General features: G+C 41.9%; 2 protein-coding genes across 2 annotated transcripts in view; one reads left to right on the forward strand and one right to left on the reverse strand.

Moving 5' to 3' along the window:
* The window catches only part of LOC102558575 (phosphatidylcholine translocator ABCB4), a 101542-nt gene extending 98225 nt beyond the window's left edge, over positions 1-3317 (forward strand). Inside the window, exon 28 of the mRNA XM_059729043.1 lies at positions 1796-3317. Coding sequence (XP_059585026.1) covers positions 1796-2008 — 213 coding nt within the window. The 3' untranslated portion in view covers positions 2009-3317. The remainder of the gene's footprint in view (positions 1-1795) is intronic.
* Positions 3318-4081: 764 nt separating this feature from the next.
* Positions 4082-20990, reverse strand: part of CROT (carnitine O-octanoyltransferase) — a 37988-nt gene continuing 21079 nt past the window's right edge. Inside the window, exons 9-17 of the mRNA XM_059729040.1 lie at positions 20313-20414; positions 18353-18436; positions 18173-18280; positions 17820-17950; positions 11107-11230; positions 8192-8270; positions 6401-6494; positions 6118-6237; positions 4082-5149 (exon numbers count right to left, since the gene is read on the reverse strand). Of these exons, the coding sequence (XP_059585023.1) occupies positions 5029-5149; positions 6118-6237; positions 6401-6494; positions 8192-8270; positions 11107-11230; positions 17820-17950; positions 18173-18280; positions 18353-18436; positions 20313-20414 (963 nt within the window). The 3' untranslated portion in view covers positions 4082-5028. The remainder of the gene's footprint in view (positions 5150-6117; positions 6238-6400; positions 6495-8191; positions 8271-11106; positions 11231-17819; positions 17951-18172; positions 18281-18352; positions 18437-20312; positions 20415-20990) is intronic.

Below are 20990 nucleotides of genomic sequence, written 5' to 3' on the forward strand. Positions count from 1 at the left end.
AAGATAGGTCTATAATTAAAATATAAGAGGGGTTCCAGGTCTGTGGCAGAGATGTAGACACTTGTACCACTGCTGTCTGCTGTCAAAATATGGAACCCACATTGAAAATGTTTTTGCATATATTGTTTATCCAGAAAGGCTTGAGGTTGCTAACTCTCATAACTTCACTGTGAATTTTCCAGTATTTTCCTTGAAGCCCATCTTGTGCAATCATGAAATTATATGCGAACTCAGATTCCATTAAAAAAAAAAATTACCTGGATGGCTGTAAAGAAGTGTTTTTTAAACATGATCCAGTTCAATTATAAATGCTCAGAAACCAGAGGACAGATAAAGACCCAAAGCATTACAGTATTTTTAATGATCTATGATTTAATAACATTTTGGAGTTTGACTTGTGCTTTTGGAATGTTTGGGACTGCTAATACTGAAACCTGATCCACAGCTGACAGCAGGTTTCCATGTTTTAAAGCAAATGTAGTCATTATAAAAAACTGACTTTCCTACTTCTTCTTAACACAGGGCAAAAGGAATGAGGGTAGGGCAGTGTGTAACCCTAGAGCTTCTCATTTTGTCTGCTGAGATTTCTACAAAGGATGCTAGTTGCATTGATACATACAGGAACAGATCTATTCACTAACTAGCCAGAGTACTAGAGGTGCACCGATACATCAGCACATTTGGATTGGCACTGATAAAAGGAAAATCAACATTATCAGCAATCAGTTTTTTCTGGCTGATGTGGCTGATAATGCTGCATGCATGTGTAGCTGCAGCATGCGCATGGCCAACCTGGGAGCTTGGAGAGCAGTGTCCAGCTGGTACGCGTGTTGACAGTAAGGGGCTGGGGAGAGGGGAAGGGGTAGGGGGGCAGATCAAGGCCCCTGTGGTGAAGGAGTGGGGCTGGGCATGGAACAGAGCCACAAGCAGCTCGTCCAGGGGGTGGGCAGGAGGTGGCTCCCACCACTGCATGCACCCGGCGGGGAGCCATGGGGGCACTTACCGCTGAGATCTGTGTGCTGGGTGAAGCTGGGTTGCAGCTGGGGCTAGTGCCAGGCTCTTCCCAGCAGGGGGGCTGGGTCAAGGCTGCACTCGGGGTGGGTGGTAGTAGCAGCGCTGGAAGGGGGGGGCTACCACCCCGTATCCCCCTCCTCCTAGCAGCGCTGCCACCCAGTCTGAGCGCAGTCCTGGCACAGTCCCCACACTGGGAAGAGTCTGGCGCAGTCCCGAGCCCCAGCATGCAGCAGCAGCCTGCCCTTGCCCCACACAAAGATATGGGGGGCACGTGCCCCCAATGCCCCCCCTGGGGGTGTGCACAGTGACAGGAGCCGTGCCCCCCTCTCTCACTGTAGGGGCCCTGAGCTGCCTCCCCCACCCCTCTATCCTCCCCCCACCTCTTCCCTCCCAAAAGACTTACCAGCCGGACACTGCTCTCCAAGCTGCCAGGCTGCATATCAGCAATCAAACTGGTATCGGCCAATATGGCTCATTAATAATCGGCCATCAGTATCGGCCCAAAAAATCTTTATCAGTGCACCCCGAAAGACTACCAACCTAGTTCTGTTAGACAAGCCACGTTATCATCAGAGTCAACAGGGTCACTCGTCAATACATGCTAAATTTAAAACAAAAAACTAGAGATTCAACCCATTACCAACCCCCTAAGTCATTTTTCTCCTTGCTGTTTTGCATTTTAGTTAAAGGATTTAAAATATTATATTACTGACAGCTGTTAAGGATATATCTGAATTACATTTTTAACTTACAAGTATCTTTTGTTCTGGCAATTGAACAGGTTGTCCAAGAAGCATTGGATAAAGCCAGACAAGGTCGCACCTGCATAGTAATAGCTCACCGCCTGTCCACCATCCAGAATGCTGACAAGATAGCAGTGCTCCAGAATGGAAGGATTATAGAACAAGGAACTCATCAGCAACTCTTGGCTGAAAAGGGCATCTATTATTCACTTGTCAACATTCAAGCTGGGTCGTGCAATATGTTAAATTAAAGACAGTTCCATATTTCTGAAGTAGGATTGTGCTTCTCTTTCAGTATTGTAAAAGAGCAGCATTACTGAACAGGCTTAGTACTTTTGTTTCAGGAAAAGTCTGTAAACAGAAGAGGTCCCTTAACTTACTGTGAATCATTTTATTAACATCACATCTTGTTGGCTCATGTCCACACCACAAACTTACCAGATCAGGCAGCAGCTCAGATATATCATTTCACTCTGTGAGTGCAACCTCCATAACAAGAAACTGTGTAGACATAATTTGCGTGGTGCTGCTGGTGGCTTAATTATCAGCAATGCTAAATAGTTTCAGAATTCATGAAAAGCCGCACAATGATGCATTCACTAGCACAGGTGCACTTGAGTAGAGCTCCAGGCTTGTTCTCTTTTAAATAGAGTTAAGAATTGTTATGGATCCAAATGCAGTCTAGGATTTGAGAGACATGAGTTCTATTTCTAGTTGTCACTGACTCCCTCTTGATGTGTGAACATCAGCCTATTGTGAGTAAATTCAGCCAATCTGGGTAGTGAGTGATCTGGGTTTCTCTGTGCTGATGCTGTGTTATGACACCAGTAGATCCCCATGGACTGCCATATTAACCATGGGACCCTATTCACCAGCTTTTCCAAACCTCCCAGTTGCTTAGACGTTTTCCAGAGTTCATTTGTCTGTAGGACCTGTTTTTTCCTAATTAAATCCTTCAGAAACAACATAGCAGTAAAGCAAGGAACAAAGGCTTAGTAAAAAAGATTACTATGTATTTATTTTAGAACATTTAAAAATTGCCCTTAAACAGTAAGTTTGTCTCAACTTTTAACTAAGGACTACACCAATCCTATGCAAGCCAGGAAAAGAGTTAATAAGCTGTGAGGAGAGGGGAGGAAGAGGGAGTTAATCATGTGCTACTTAAGGCAGGTGTCAAGCTTTAAGGGAGAAGCTAAATGGGTGGGCCTAGCTCTGTTGATGTTTAGATGCGTAGGGAGAGCTGTACCTATGTGGTTTACCATGCACATGGTCTTATTTCACTTCTTTCTATAGTGCCATGCTAAAACTTCCTACCTGCTCTACCCCAGGGCTAGCATAGGCTACATGACCAACTGTGGACGTGTCTACACGTGATGCTATGTTGCTATAACACGCTATGGCAACATATCATCCACAGGTGTCTACACGTGATCAGCAGCTACTTATAGCACACCGCTACAGCAAAGTGGCTGCTAAAAATAACTGTGCACCACACATATGGCACAGTATGGGCTGTTACTGCGCCATGATTTAGTACTTCCTATCGTCACAGCACAGTAACATTGCCATAGCGATGCGTAGACATGCCCTGTATGTCCTAGATTGCATCACCACACGTCAACTATATACCTATGTAGCCACTAAGCATAGAGTTCTATATTGTCTTCCAACTCTTTAAAGCCATGTAAATAACTGTAATTTTTAACATTTTCTAATAAAGTTGCTCTTTATGCAAGACAGTAAGCTAGCTGGGAGTCACAAAGACCACTTCCTATCAAAGTAAGTCTGGCAAAAGAGCACCTTGTTTGCATGCCAATAACTAAGGTTTCCCTGAGCCCAGGTGAGATAGAAACATTTGCTTTGTCAATACTCAGTAGAGTTTGGAAGGGGAAGAGTCTACTGAGGACTAAAGAGTTGGTTTTTGTGTCAATTTTGAATACATTTGAAGGACAGGAACTTTGAAGGACTTACATGATATAGTGGAAGAGTAGATCAGCTGAAAGACCAAAAAGCAAACAGAGGCAGAGGCACTACCGTCACTGTGCTGTGCCAGCAGAGGCACAGTCACTTTTTGTTACTGCCCTACTATAACAGTGCGTCAAGGCATTAGTAATTTGAGCTCAGTTGTGGATTTAAATGCTGCCATAATACAAATAATAAAAAATCCTTGACTTGGGAGCTCTTATATCTCAAAGAAGGGCAAAGAGAGTGATGATTTTAGAATCCCTGAGTCATTTTCATTTCTGCACACAAAATTTCTCCTGTAGAAAGCTGGTTGCTGTACATCAGCCTGGTTATCTATAAACCAATCAACTGATAAGAAATAGGCTTTCTAGACTGTTTTATTTGAGAGAAAGGAAATTACAAAGTTTATCAAACATAAAAAGTAATCTCTAAATTATAAAGAAATCTTAAAGTCCTGAGAATCTTATCAAACTGTACTTACTACATTGCTTTAATGTGTACTCTTCTGTAGAGCAGCAGTGACATTTGTAGTTAGTTCATCCCAAGAATGTCATCTTTTGAAATTTCCAAGTAGTATCCCCCTTTTAACTCTCACATTTAGAAAAAGGCACACTGTCAGCTTAAATCTCTGATTATAGTGCCTTCCTCCTCCACCTAAAAAATTTCTTATTCAGAACAATTCTTCATTTGACAGAATCCCAGTGGCAAAAATAGGAACTAGGAATTGTTATATTCATGTACAGCTCAAAGGAGACAGATAGGTAAGCTAATACTTTTCCTTAATTTTCATTTTTCCCCCAAAATGACAATTTATGAACTTCATTAACAATTTCCCATTTAGAAAGCACCATCACCTACTAGTGGTGGAAAAGATATTCTGAAATACACTTTTAAGTGCTACACTGAAATAAACTTCAGTGGTTTATAAAGTATTCCACAAGCTACCACTAGAAAAACTGTAAGAACTAAACATTCATAAATTCTCCATTTCCAAAGGCATACATTTCTGATACATTTGCATTGCTGAGGCATTGTTTTATATTGCATAGTTCTACTTTGATAACTTGCAATAGTTTGCATTGTGGGTGCAAATAGTTTTATTACTCTTTAAGGAAACTTGCATTGTTGCTGCAGTAAATTCCATAAAATCAGTAAGTTTTGCATTATTTCTGTTTAACATCTATGCTGACCTATCACTTAGTGTCTTGCATAGACTGTTATAACCTTTAAGAATAGCATTTCATTCAGCACTGTTATGTAATAATAATGAAAGACACAACAAGGCACATTTACATTCCCGTCAACTCTAAAGCTGGGCAGTGGCTGTTAACTGTATCATGTCCTGGAAACACTGGAACATGTTCTTACACAGCATTTCTGCATCAGTCTCTGGGCATGACTTCCAGGCAGAGCAAGCCACAACAAACCTAGTAATATAAAAATTAACAATGTTAGATAATGAATGCTTTAGAAATCCAACAGACTGCCATGAATTGTGAAGTTACTAATGCATGTTTTTTTAACTGTGGGTTTCTAATTTAGGTACCTTTTAACTCTTGCAATTTTTCAAAAAGAAAAAGTTCCAGAGCTCACATTGACTTCAACTAGAAATGTCTGTCCTCAGTGATTCCAAAAACTGGCCCACTATTTTAGGTCCATAAATAGATTTAGATGCCTAACTCAGGCGCTTATGCTTGAAAATGTTGCCAGCTATTTCTTTCCTGCAAGTAGCTTGAGAGGTCTCCCATTTCAATGAAACCCATGTAAACAGATATACTGCTCTAAGGAAGAAACTGTACTTGCCAATCTGAATACACTCTATGAAAAATCCATATTAAGCTAAGAACTATTTCATAAACAGATTAGTTATGCAGGAAGTTAATGCCACTGCCACTCCCCCTTTTCCTCTGACACCGATTTTAGTCACCTGGGTTACTTAAAACCTCCATTACGGCAGAAGGGAGGCAAGCAGCATTAACTCCCTAGGCTCTGGAGCCATACTAAAACAGCAGCTCCAGCAGCCACAGTGATTAAAACTGCCACTGCAGGAGCACAAGCAGCCACAGCGACAAGCCCCACAATCTGAATCTGCAGAGTTGGGTAGTCTGAGAAGCCCCACAAACCAGATGACCCACCTGCTCAGACTGGATCTGTCCCCCAAGCTTTGTTTGACATCTCTTCCCTAAACCATATTTAGATACAATACTTTTGTCTTTCTATCGTACCCATTCTGCTTCTTTCAAGCTCTTTGTTTTCTTCCTCCTAGCTGTAAACTGTCTTTATCTTTGTGACATTAATACAGTCAGAAAACACAAAACGGGGGACATATTCAAATAACTGGTTTAACTTTTCTTCTGGGAATTCTGTACTGAAGGAAGTGAGAACATAGCTTTACCTGTCATCTCTGATTCTATAAAAAACGCCATAGCCATGATGTACCATGGGGACTGCAGAACCACCAATTCTAGTGTAGCCAACCATGCTGGTTGAAAGCAAAAAATTTCCACCTCCTCCACTATAAAGGAAACAAATTGCTTTTAATTATTTTGAAAACAAATCAGATTTTATGGAACAGAAAACGGTTTCATTCTTGATATCAAGAAATAGCCAAACATTTGGCAAATATGACTCAATGTCAGGTGGTTTGACTTTCCCACAAGGACTGAAGTAGCAGTTACCTTTTAGCGAAAGCAGGGTCCATGAAGAGTTCTGGCACAGGGAGACCTTGTTCTTTCGCTATGAGTAGGAGACCCAGAAGATGACGGTCAAATCCTGCCAAGAAACAAAACCTCCTGAGCAAGATTCAGACTGCAATACCCAGATGTGGTAGTTAAAAGACCAACACATTCAGCTTACAATAGCAAAATCAAATAAAAGGGATTAGGATAAAAGGGCATAAAGGATCAAATAAAAGGGAATAAATTCTTAAAAAGGAATAAGAATTTAGTTCAGGTGAACCTATGTAGTAAACTATGGCCTCTAGCATTTCAGGATGAATAAAGAAATGCCAAAAAATGATGTACATAGAAACATGGCTGGCTAAGTCCTTAGCTCATGTGGTAGTTAAAAGACCAACAGTTCATGCAGATCCAGTGAGAAAGCTTCCCTTTTCAGGCAACCAGTGGAATGGGCCCAACTAAGGACACAGCCAGTCATATCTCTGTCTACATCATTTTTTGGCATTTCTTCATTCATCCTGAAATGCTAAAGGCCATAGCATACTACATTCTTCTGCTAAATTCTTCTGCTTGGCTACTGAAAGCATGTTCTAGGAAGAATGGGTTTTCACAGTGGGCAGAAACTATTGTGCGGTACACACCTAAGGAATCAACCTTCAGTGTTCTGCTACAAGATCTGGGCAGCTTTCTGTGGCAAAGTAAGACTAAAAATATTGCTGAACTATAATGAATCTCATGACTAGTAACAGTAAAGGTCTACCCCTTATAGCACAATTAGTGTCCTGAGGGAAATGACTGTTCCAAACAACCCCTTCTAGCTCCAGCAAAAAGTCTGAGATTATCCATTTCCCAGGACAGCATGCTGGCAGAGTGTTTGGCCAGTGAGGATTGAGAACTTCAGACCTTCTGTAGTAGAATGACTACTTCTTGACCTGAGGAACCAGATCTTTCCCCCACTTATCTAACCCAAGAGGAGATGTCTCCTACCAACTTTAAGAAAGCTAGGCTGATCAAGAGATTTAAGTTATGTGTTGCAAAGCCTAACTCTTAGATGCTTTGCTGCCTACTGAAATCCACAACTCTTATTTAGGAGTCTGGGGTCCCAACAGGGGAAGAGGATTGTAACCATGATGAGGAGGGAGCTTCCCAACATAATTAACAGGAAATTAAAAGAAGATGAATGTGTATTAAACTCTGCTTCTTTCCAGGAATTAGGCAATTTCCTTCAACTCAGTGTAATACGCCTCTGTTTCCTTTACCCCACCCCACCCTTGGAGCTAGGTAACTCTGACAGCCTTTCTATAGAAAATGCAGAAGGTGACGATGGCCTCCTTCTTCCACCTTCCATTCCATAAGTCAACGGTAAGCCCATTCACTTGGGATGTGGAAGGCCTCAGTTAGCCTCCCTTAATTGCCTGAGGGTATATGCACCCATATATCCCACATCCTAATCCTAGGAGACAGCTCTGACAACCCAGATACAGGTTTTCCTGGGGCAAAAGGGTATCACAGTCTCGTGTTGATGCTGTTCCACGTTGCATGGACAAATTAAATATTCATTAGGCCAGGGAGCTGACCCAAGAGAGCTTGGTTAAGACAAGAGAGAGTTTGGTTATTTAAACACTCCCTATAGGGAATCTGGCTTTCAGTCCCTAACCCTATAACTAACAAACAATAAATATAGGTGTTTTTAGATTACCCAGATTGCTCTAGGAAGCAGACAGATAAACTATATTAATAAAATGTCTTTTTTTAGGAACAGAAGAAAATGAGTGACTATAAAGAAAGTACCTTTTCCAGTCTCACACTCTTTCATCAGCTTGTTGTGCTTTGCAAATGCCTTTAGCATCAGTTGGAGCCGTTCATGAGGCTGTGTAAAATAAGAAAAAATGAAAGCACTTCTCCTGAATATCATAAAGAAACAGTGATCAGAAAATTTCTCTGTAAATGTAGTGCCAAAGAACAAAGAAAATGTAGACACATGGAAAGTTACGTCTATGCCTTTTGTCCTGTTTGATTAATCAAATTCTTATGTTTTTAATCCTCTTTTTAATTCTTGTTTCACAAAATTTTCTTCATGACTTGTTTTCCATGCTTTTACCCTATCAACCATTGATCTTTTACATAGAATAATTTTCTCAACCTCATGTTCTTTTCTTATTTTTGATTGGAACTGAAGCAGAAGAAAAAACGACAATTTTAAAACAACGGTCCTTAATCTTGTTAGACTCAAGGCACTCCTCAGAAAATGCCAGCATTTAGCTTTCATTCATTTTTTAATTATGGAAAATAATAGAGCAATTCTTCTGTTGACAATAACTCAGAAAAACCACAACAGAACAAAATGTTTTATGACACCAAGAATTTCTATTTGGAATCTCCGGGCTTATCTTGTGCATCCTGTGTGGGTGTTTACACATCTAACAGTGCAAATATTGTGCAACACCCCATGGCATCCATAAAGATCTCATGGCATTCCAGGACACTGCTTCAAACTAAATATATTAAATATAATGATTTTCCATAAAACGATTAACTACATTAATTCAGAAATGCATGTTACCTGTTGCAATTTCTTTTACAGTCATGGAGTTGTACATGGAAATCACAGAATTGAAAAGAAATACAGAAGTGATAAACATCTATCTTCACTATCTCTTTTAATTAAAAATACACAGATGCCTTTTCCCAAAAAGTGAGACATCAAAAAAAATCATCTGAGCCTAAACACAAGTAGATGAAAAGTAGCAATGACTGGGCACAAAATTACTGCACAGTACAGGAGTGTCTCTACACATGCACGTTCATACTGCACAGTAAATACGGTAACTTATGCCAACTTGAGTGTCAATTTGATACCAAATCATGCAGGTATAAGATTTATGCCCGATTAGTTACTATGCAGTAATGCACATGTAAACGCCTTACTGTGCAGTAACACTGTGTGTGAACTGATTTGGGACTAACTTTAGTCCCAGGTCAGTCCACACACAATGCTAATGCACTTTAACACCTGCACGTGTAGATGCCGGCCTATTCCCACTTCTGCACAATAAATTTAAACTGGCATAAATGCATATGTAGACATGCCCACTGAGTTATTAAAATTAATATTTTGGAAGTTCTCAGATTTGTTATATTATGAACAGGCAACTCAGATGACTGCTATATCACAATTTGATGTGTACAACCAGAGCCTTACTGACTTCAATGGAGGACTACCCTAAATTACTGTTTCTAGAAAACAGTGGATCAATACAGAGGCATATTAATAAAACACAGGGAAAAATGGTGGCAGCATTATTTGATAGAAAGTAAACAGAGGGCCAAATCCAAACATAACTAAAGATTTTAAAACCTTCTTAAAAGAAAAAGTTGAGAATATTATATTAAAAAACAGAAAAACAAGTGAACAAGTGGGCCATCAGTAAGTTGCAAACCACTTTGGTTTTTCTATGTAAATAATTTATTTGCATAAAGCAAAATATTTACACTGAATCTAAGACCAATGTTTATGAGAAAATGAGGACATACTACAAGAGATTGAGTTTACTGAAACAGTGGAAACACCTCCTTGGATAAAACAAAAGGCAACAGATTCCATTAACCACAGTATAAGGAAGAGAACGCAAAGATCTTCTAACCCCCAGCCTGAGAGCAGGGTTGTTTTTTGCAAGGGCTTTTCCACAGCCATTTTCTGGAGCTCACTTTTTACATTTAGCAAAGCAACTTATTTTGCAATTGACAGCTGCAGCTTTTTGACATACGGTTCATAAGCACGGTATACTTCAGTTTCCCTACCCCTGTTGCTAGGAGGAACAGAAAATGTTCTTCTCATGGGATGGGAAATAAATGTAAGAATAGTAGCTAACACCTCAGAATCAGGCAGGATTTTTTTCTGATCATGTTCCCAATTCTCTCCCCTGACTGACTAAAGGCTCATTTATTTGTATTTAAGTGTCTTTGCCCACCCACAAAGTTTTAAATTTAAATCAGTTTCCTGATTAGCTTTAACCATAGACATTAGAAATACAAGAAGTCCTAACAGGTTTCTAAAAGACATGAAAAAAATCTACCCATGCAAACACAAATAGAGATCAGAGGTATCAGCAAACTATACCAGGAAGTTGGCATCCTACAGCCTGCAGCCCATAAAAAAGACTTGATCTGGTCTGCAGCAGCTCAGGAAATCAGCAGCATGCTCCAATCACTATGGCAGAGGAGGCATCACCAGAGTCCTACTGTCTGCTTCATTCAGTTTATGCTCTGTTGAAGCAGGGGCAGGATCCCTAAGGGTCTAGTGCCTGCCTTTTTCTATGTATTCCTTTTGCAGCCTCTGCTGATTGCCAAGAGTGAGGGGAAGTGGCCTGCAGTGGGGGTCACAAACAGTGACCTGCAGTGACAAAATATTGCCAACTTCTGCTCTAGACATTAAACCCAAGGCCTGCTTCTGCTCAACTCCACTGCATCAAAAAAGTGAAAAATATACACAGGATAAAGGAAAGCAGGTCATATGCTGCAGTTTCCCTATACTTATAGCTCTGGTGGGGGGAGTGGTGGGGAATGACACCTGTGCTTTATTTTCTTTAGCTGAAAATGATGTCGACTCCCATAACTGACACAATTAACCACATAGTCTACCTAAGGTGAATCATGTGGCAGGTCCTTTAAATACATTAAGGATAATGCAGATTTTCAATATTTACACTGGAGTTTGGATTCAGCATGGATTGGCACCACTCCACTGCTTCCACAGTACATGGTCTCATGGTCTCTGTGCGTCCATGATAGAAATGCCTGGTCATGGCAGTTTGATAACAGCAGCCTGGGCTAAGAAGAAAAATTAGGAAGGGACATTTCACAATGATGACAGATTTCTCTTTCCCATTTTGAAGTATAAATACTGTAAAAATATTCTGCGCTTTAAACCCATTTACAAGTAAAAGTAAATCACTACGTTTCTTTTAGGTGGCTGAAATATAAGACTAATTACATATAAAAGAAAGAGAACTGTCTTGAAAGCTTTAAAGGAACCAGTAAGGATGCAGACAATTCAAGAGACCCTACAACAAAATTAAATTAATCTGACATAATCCAAGGATTTTTTTCTTCAGACTTAGTCTTTCATTCATATTGGGTTTATCTACATGAAACACTTTACAGCACTATAGCGTAGTTTACTGCACAGTAAGCATGCATGTCTACATGTGCACATGCTCACTGCATCATAAACCTCGCTAATTGCAAATAAATTTGCTACCTGCAAATGCAAGTAGCCAATTTACTTGCGACTACTAACTGCACAGTAGCACACATGTAGATACATGACCAGGAGCAAATTGGCTCCTGGTCAGTTAGCCACCAGTGGGAAGGAGATTGTTCCCTGACCCTGGGGCAGGCTCTGCCACTGGGGCCTGGGTAGGGACTATACCCCCCTGCCTCGGCAGTAGAACGTTCCAAGCCCCCGATCCAAGATCATGATCAGGGAGCAGGGGGTGGGAGATCTGTATCTCTCAGCCCCTGCTTTACCATCGTGATCAGGGAGCAGGGGGCTAGAAGATCCTTATCTCAGCTTTTTCCCTCCCGGCCCCAGCTCCATGAGCATGGAGCTGGGTGGAGAACAGGTTGGGGAGACTGTTCCCTGCTCAGTTCAATCGCAGAACTGAGCAGGGAACAGGATCTCCAGTCCCTGTGCCACGAACATGGAATGGGGGCTGGGAACTGTCCTGGTCAGGGGCAGGTCCCAGCCCCATACCCTAATTGAGGCATGGGGATTGAAAAGAGCTGCAGGGGTGGGGTAGGTCCCATGCTCCTGCCCCATCCAGCACTGCAGGGCCCCAGGAAGCAGAAGCAGTTTGCAGCCATTAGCAGCAAATCTCCTGCTTCCCTGCATGTGTGGACGTCTGCCCGGGAGCGTTTACTCTTGAGTAAACTGCTCCTGGGTCTAATGGATGTGTAAATACACCCATTGATGAGGAAGGTGAGAACTCTGCAGGCTTCAGCTCATGGAGTTTATATGCATCTTTCCATTAGAGTTCAGAGAGGGAAGTCATTTGCTTCATGCAAAATCTAAGGATTAGAAGATCAACTAAAAACCAGACATATTTACAAACTTTTTCATATGTAAAATACAAAAGATTCAATCATCCATATGAGGATTTCAATGCAATTATTCTGATTTACATCAGATAGAAATCGAGCGCATAATGTGTATTTCACATGAATTATAATTGTTCTTTGAACAGTTTTTTATTTATGTGGTTGTAGTTAGACAGATTTATATAATAACCCAGTGTGTGTGTGTGTGTGTGTGTGAATGAGAATCTGTAAAAAGGTTCTGTTGCAGGTGCTTGGCATGCAGGTTCTTGTGGTGTTTCTTCCTCCCCTCCCCCCCTTTCTCTTTTTTTGCCTCCTCACAGCCTAGGTGTTCTCCAGGGAGCAAATGAGGCACAAATGGAGTCTGGGTCAGCCGTTGTGACCTGCATGGGATGTGCCATGTTCATGTTTCTTCCAGAGGGTCAAAAGCACTTCATCTGCACCAAGTGCAAGATACCAAGGGGTATTTGCCCTGGAGGAGAAGATTCAAAGATATGAAGTATGGGTACCCATGCTGCATTGCATCTGGGACCAGGAAGATTACTTGAACAGGAGTTATGAGAGGCTGGTACTGGAGTGGCCAAGGGGCAATGAGGAGACATGGCAATTTGTGACTACTCAAAGGAGGGCCCCCAGAAATGAAGAGGAGCAGACTGAAGTCACCAACCACTTTCAAGCACGCTGTGGGTGAGGAGAGATCATTTGTAGGAATGAGGCAGCGGAGGTAGCAGACTACAGAGCAGGAAATGCAAGGTCTCAAGGACAGGGGCTCCAGGACCACTGCACCAAGAAGGAAGAGAAGAGCAGGGGACAAAGGCACCAATCTCTTGTCCAGATTTGGGGGCCTGGGAGGTGTGCTGCCTGCCTGGAGCCCAATTCAGGACTTCACAGAGGGTCTGCCAAAGCTCATCCATCCTTCAAACCACTACCCCTTCCAGCTTGTCCATGTAGGCACCAACAATACTGCCAGAAATGACACTGAACAACTGAAAGATGCAGCACTGATATAATGGTGGGAATTTATTATAGGCCACCTAATTAGGAAGAGGAGGTGAATGAAGCACTCTTCAAGCAGGTGAAAAATCTATCAAAATGTCAAGCCCATTCCTAACTTATGGAAAAGACAACTTTCTCTTCCAGAAAGTGGATGATACATCTAGGTGATCATATATCTCAGATCTTGTCCTGAACAGCAGGAAAGAACTGGTGGAGGATATGAAGATGATGACTAAGTTCATAAGAAATGATCATATAATAGAATTCCAGATCTTGAGACAGGGAAAGCATGAGGTCAGCAAAATCAGGATAAAAAAACCCTTAGATTTCAAAGAGGCAGTTTTAATCTGACTCAAGTTGTTACTAGGCACGGTGTCATGGGAGGATAGATTGAAAGATAAAGACGTCTAGGAGGGCTGGGAGCTTCTAGGGGCCCAGTATTGGATGCCCAACAAGAAACAGTCCTGACATAATGGAAGCACAAGAAGAATAGCAAGAGTCCAATGTGGCTGCACAAGGAGATTCTAAGATGCCTCAAATGCAGAAGGAAAGCATACAAACAGTGGAAGAATGGGCAGGTCACCAAGGAACCTGCAGGGACCAAATCAGGAAGGCAGAGATAAAGAACAAGCTGCACTTGGCAAAAGGAGTTCAAGGACAACAATAAGAGGTCCTACAAGTATGTTGGCCAGAAAACAAGAACCAAGGAAACTGTGGGCTCTCTGTTAACAAGCCAGGGGGAATTCCTAACTGAAGATGCAAAGAAAGTGAAACTACTCAACAGCTAATTTATCTCAGCCTTCACAAAAAATTAAGCTGCATCCAGATACCTAATAGGGATTATTATTTAGATAAGGAAGAGGGACAAGCTGAGAGAGGCTATAACAGAAGAGATTGTATATGAGCGTTTGTTGAGTCTGAATGAATTTAAGTCAGCAGGATCAAATGAGCTTCATCCCAGGGGCATGAAATTGTGGGAGACAGGTCAGGTACCAGAGGACTGGAAAAGTTTGAATGAAGTACCCCACTTTAAAAAAGGCAAGAACCACCTCAATACCTGGGAAGTTACTGGAGCATATCCTAAGCAAGAATATTTGTAAGCATCTGGAAGAGGAAAGGTTGATCACAAGCAGCCGGAATCGGCTCATGCAAAACAAATCATGTCAAACAAACCTGATTTCTTCCTTTGTCAAATTAATTACTTGGGTGGATGAAGGGAATGCTGTGGATATAGTGCACCTGGACTTCAGCAAGGTTTTGACAAGGTCCCACAGACCTTCTCATAAAAAAATTGGAGAAATGTGGGCTAGATAAAACTACTATATGGTGGATACATAACTGGCTCAATAGCTGCAAGCATTTAGGATAATTATGAATGGCTTGATGTCAGAATGGCAGGAAGTTTTAAGTGGAGTTGTGCAGGGGTCAGTCCTTGGCCCAGTGCTATTCAACGTGTTTATTAACAGTTCAAATGCTGGCGTAGGAAGCTTCTTGATCAAGTTTGCAGACAACACAAGACTGGGAAGGTTTGCTGGAGGATGTGAACATCATTCAGAAGGATCTTGACAGATTGGAGAGCTGGGCTAGAGCTAACAGGATGAAATTTAATGTGAACAAGTGCAAGAATAACCTCAGGAAGAATAATCAAAAATGCAAATACAAAATGGGTGATACCTGACTGGATGGAAGCTGTATAGAAAAGGACTTAGGAGTCTTGGTAGAGCACAAACTCACATGAGTCTCCAGCATGGCTGACTGGTACCCCGAGTCTGGGGGGCCACCAGATTGCTGACTGGGGATGAGGGGTAGGGAAGTGTTCCCCCAGCAGCCAATCGCTGAACCCGGAACCATCAGCAGCGAAACCAGAAGTGCACTTCTGCCGGCACTTCCAGTTTTGTGGCTGGTGCTTCCAAGGGACTCATGGCCAATCTCAGGGGGTGCACGTGCACCTGTGTGCACCCCTTACACGTCACCTTACATGGTCTCCAGCACGATGTAGCCACACAATAGGTGAATGTGGTTTTGGGGTGCATCAATAGAAGCATTAGGTGCAAGTCAAAGGAGGTGATAGTGCCTCTCTACTGGGCACTGGGCTCCACGTTTTAAAAAGGACACTTAAGAGGGAACATGATAGCAGTTTTCAAATACTTAAAGGGCTGCCATAAAGAAGAGGAAAAGTACTTTTCCTTTCTTGCTGCAGAGAGAAGGATGTGGACAAATGGCTTGAAGTTGCAGTAAAGGAAGTTTAGATTGGATATCTGGAAAAACTGTGGGTACACTAAACGTTCAATTAGTGCAGTATACGCACCTACACATGGGCCTGGGTCCAGAGCTGTTTGAGCCAGGACAGAGCAGCTCTAGGCTGGCAGCAGGCTCTGAGGGTCAACCCTGGGCTCCAAGTCACGGAATCAGAAGGGGCTGGCAGGGGCACAAGAGTGCCTAAAGAATGAAGCCTTCTGGCTAGCTGGCAGCAGGGGTCTGCCCCCCTGCTGTCTGGACTGACCAGGTAAAATTTATACCCAGGTCGGCATTTACATGTTCAATTAGGTGGTTATTTGGTCCATTAACATAGCACATGTGGACTACGATGCTTTACACCACAGCAAATTAGCCTACTGGGCAGTTAAGCACGCATGTAGAAGCACCCTGTTAGAATAATGACTCAATGTAATAAACTGCCTAGAGAAGTTGTGGACTATTCATCACTGGAGGTGTTCAAGAAGAGGTTGGACAGCCACTGGTCAGGGATGACCTAGGTGTAGCTATGCTTATGTTCTACTGCGGGTATTTCCCATGCTTCTGGGCTTTGCTGGTATTTTTAAGAAATGTTGGTGTTGGCTATAGCCAAAGCTGTGAACTTTGACTGGGGTGTGCCAATGTTGCTGCTAGGACCAAAGCTGGAAGTTCCCAGCTAGGGGGTCTTACCCCTCTGCTCAGGGGGCAAGAATTTTATCACATACTCAGATTGGTATGGACTGTGGGGATTTTTGCCCTCCTCTGTAGTGGGGGGTGTGGTCCTCTATCCAGGACCTCTTGAGTGTGTACTGACAACACTTTATAAGAGGAAGACAATGGCTGATGTGGTTCCCCTGCTTCACATGTGGAAGGTTAGGGTGTTAGGCCTATGTTGTGTCAGGATTATTTTATGCAGGGTTGTTTTACGCAGTTTAGATTATGATTTGTATGGGATGGTTTGGATAGGGATGGTCCTGCCTCAGGCAGGGAGTTGGACTAGAAGACCTCTGGAGGGCCCTTCCAGCCCTACTTCTCAATGACTTGTGAAAGGAATATGGTGTCACTGCAGATGACAATCATCTTTAGCTGATGAGTGATTTCCATTCTTGTGATAAAACAAGCCCTGTCCAGAAAAAAGTAAATATTTGTAATATACATGGTGACCCACATTTAAATTAAATTCTACTTGGGCAGTAGCAAAGAAAATTGACAGGTAGGGTTGGGGAGGACCTGCCATTTTGATTCACTGGTGTTTGGAAGAGATTCATAATCAGCACGATCTTCCATAACTGTTGGCTGGGATTACACAATAAATCCTTCCTCACCTACCTGACCAAAGTGCCCAAAGTACAAGGAAAGGAACTTGCTTGTTTATTGTCCATGTCTTCATACCACTGTTCCAAATTTTCTGGGTAAGCTTTGGTGGTGGTGGGGACAAGATGGCAAAAGCAAGCCTTTTGGGGAGTTTGGAAGAAAGATATCAGCATGACACTGAGTCACCGACCAAAGTTTTCATCTGCACCAGGGCTTTTGCATAAGAATGAGTAATTTGTAGCGTGTAATAGATATAGAGCCTTATGGACCAACCATTTTGCTTACCTGTCCAGCTTACTGGAATGAAATATAAAAACTCTGGCTAACTGTCCTTCATATTACTACACATATAACACAGGTCCAAGAATATAATAGATATACAAGGTACTCACTCCTACTCCTGAAGTTAAAGGAAAAGGTCACTGGTATAGGATCAGGACCTATGAGACTAACAAGATTTACCCAAAGGACCCTGACAGCCTGACAAAGGGTGTTTGTGCCCTAAAACTTCCAAATAATTTTTCCCAACTGTTTGAGTTGGTCTAATAAAAGATATCAGATTTATGCAAAGCATCTTGTCTGCCTATGTCCTTGGACTAACACAGCTACAACCTATACCACAGAAACTGTAATTATGACAAGGATTTATTCCTTCATACATGACTAGCAACAAAACACACAACAACACTGAAAGCTCTTCATATTTTCCTCAGACTTTTTAGGTAGTTCAACAATAATTTTTAATTACCAAACTGAGCAATTAGGGTTTTTTTCTTACCGTCCATGAAGTTTATAATAGGCCAACTGTAAGGCAAGCTGAACAAATGTATCAGGATGAAGTCTCTTCTTTTTGGTCAGTGCTTTGCCAAATGATGTAAAAGCATAATTCACTAATTGTAAGTCACTTGCCTAACAAATACAAAAAATGTTATCGTGGGAGAATTCAAGAAATGTTCTATTCACAATCTTGTTCAATTCAAATCGCAAAACAACGTATCAAACTTGCCCCTGGTATAACTCCCCTGACTTCAGTGGAACTATGTCATGGGTAAATTTGTCCTAGTGGTATTTAATCTCTGGCATGGAGAGAAGCCAAAAATATCATCAAAACAGGAGATGTAGACAGTTTACCTGCTGGTAATACTGTTCCTTAGCATGTTCAATTTCATTTAGCATTTTTTGGTTCAGTGTGAAAACAAGTTCTTCTGGCCATGGGATATCCCGAATCTTATCTGATCCCTGTATTAAAAAAAGAAGGTATTTATAAGAGGCAAAACACTGACTAATCATGCTGTAAACTTAGATACATACCTCCCATTTTCCTTTACTTTCAATAATCTTCTCGTCTACATAAGAGCCCAGAGCTACTAAAACCATGCCATCCATGGGAGTATGCTAAAAAAACAAGATATAACATTGCGGTTACTATATGAATGAAATGAATCAACTGTATATTTTTCCACTTGCATTCTTCTTCCTATATCATGTTTAACTGGGTTGTGTGGAATTTAAGGTCTTATTAAACATGGTTAGCCCAACTTCTTTTTTGATTATTCGATAGCCAGACTGGCAAAATATAACTCTAGTGAGAGGAACAGACCTGGGCAGGACCTGTGAGAGGTAGCCTGTGTGAGAGCAGTGATAAACACTTTGGGCACTGCTGAACTGAGTAAATAAAAATGCTAATAAATTCTAAGCTTTCTTGAACAATATACTTATTACCTTGGGAACAATCTGTTAAGCAAATATAGAAAAGTCCTTCATAAAAACATTTTTGAAAGAATGATTTAGTCTTCTTGAAATATAGCTTTTAGATCCAAATTCATAAAAAGCTTTATATGACCTAGTCATTTTTTAGTTGGAATTTGGGCCTTTTTTTCTCTAATGCACAATTCAGCAAAATCCCACCTCACTGCTTTATGTGCACGTGAAGTCCTAGGTGTCTCTATAGATCTCTATATCTGAAAATATCTAAATTCTATCGAAAGCCATTTTGGGATTTGGTAACTAAGAGGGGAGAGGAAGAGGAAAAGGCCCCCCTACCTTTGGCCCACTAGCTTGGTGGTTAGGCCACTTGCCAGTAACTGAGACATCTTGGTTTGAGGCCCCCTTACCCAGCTCCGAGGCAGTTAAACCCACATCTCCCACCTCCTAGGTAAGTGCCCTAGCCACCAGGTTACAAGTTCAGCCAGTGATTCTCAACCAGGGTGCCAAGATATCCTTTCAAGGGTGTCACAGGGTGCTATGCAACATTAGCACTGTTAGGTGTGAAAACATGATTCCCACCAGAGATTTCAAATCTGTGTCAAAAACATTCTAACCTGTTGTGGTCTTTTGACTTGTCAGCAATAGAAGAATTGCTCTATTATTTTTCCATAGTCAAAAACTGAGTGAAACTAAGAGTTGACATTTTCCAAGGGGTCCCTTGAGTCTAAAAAGGTACTGGCTTGAGAACCACTGGGTTAGGTAAAGCTACAGACCACTTTATCTACCCCGTTGAATCAGTTCTGGCTCTTGAGACTGATCATGCATTTTGCATCAAATAGGTGGTGGATAAAATGAATAAACAGCACTAGGAACAGGGAACAAAACCCACTGCCTCCAACTTAGCAGGGGTAAATATACACCTCACTGAGCTACACATCAGGTTTCCTTTTGCTGGCAATCCTTCTGGCCCCCTGACTCTTGTAATCATGGCTGACAAACAGGGCAGTTGGAAAGGGGTACTAGCTTTGTGTTTAACCCAGAGCCTGGTAGCTAAGGCATTTTCCTAGAATGTGGGAGATGTGAGTTCAATCCCACTGGAGCCGAGGGGACAAGGCCCAGAACTCACCTCTCTCAGTTCCTGGTAACTGCCCTAATTACTAGGCTATTAGACAAATGATACCTACCTGCTTTGGAAGCTGTTCAAGCTTGGGAATCCCCTGTAAGTGAAGTGCTTAAATCAGGGCTGGAAGAAACTGTATGATGTTCTCCAACAGAATGGGAGAGGTGGGGGAATGCAGAGGGGAAAGGCAGTGTGCTGACATGTAATCAGCTTGTGTACTGTTTAATTCCCTCTTTAAAACTACAGAGTGCTGAGTACAGAGTGCTTTGTACTTTATTGAGTACAGAGTGCTTTGGATGTTTGCCAGATACTGTGTTGTGTAAGCAAGACTGCACTACTGGAAAACAAATTTTAACCTGGGAGGGGACAGGAGCAAGAAAAAATATATAATGCCAGGGGATCCCTAAAGATCTTATAAGCAAACATAACCAGTATTTTACTTACATCACAGTTTGAACAAACTGTCCCATTGGAAAAGAAGATACTGTTGTAGGATTTATCTCCCCAGCGTATGGTTGGATCTCCAGCTAATGCCAACCTGGTAATCTAAATCATAGATTCATTTATGAGTTTTCAGAAATATCTGAAAGCATGCCAGCACTCTGGCAGACAAAAATATCTGGATGCTTTTTTTATTATTAACAACCTCCAAACTTGAAAATAGTAATTAGGTGATCAGTCTTGGACAAGCCACAAAATGAATATAATCTTTGCTTTTGAGTTGAGCAAGGTCTAGACTAAGAGATAAGAAGGATGTGTCAATTCATAAGTAAGGGAGGCACAGGGGGGCACGTGCCCTCCCTGAGATTGGTTGCTGCCGAAGCTGCCATCGGCTTCCGCAGGCAGTTGCTGCTCACCACCCACCCCTCTTTGCCACCAACACTGCCAGTGCCTGCAGGCGGTCCCCGCTCACCACCTCTTCCCCCCACCAACACTACTGCCAGCGCCTGCGGGGGGTCCCCACTCACTGCATTCATGTGTCAATCATAGCAGACATGTTTACAATGGAGCCAACATGTCCAGCTGAAGAAAAAACATATGTAAAAAGCCTGGTGTCAAGAGTTTATAGAAAAGGCTGGATCCTTGTGATGACCTCTGAGGCCCGCACAGTTTGAGAAGGAA

This window comes from Alligator mississippiensis, chromosome 5 (assembly GCF_030867095.1).
Source record: "Alligator mississippiensis isolate rAllMis1 chromosome 5, rAllMis1, whole genome shotgun sequence".
NCBI lineage: Eukaryota > Metazoa > Chordata > Crocodylia > Alligatoridae > Alligator > Alligator mississippiensis.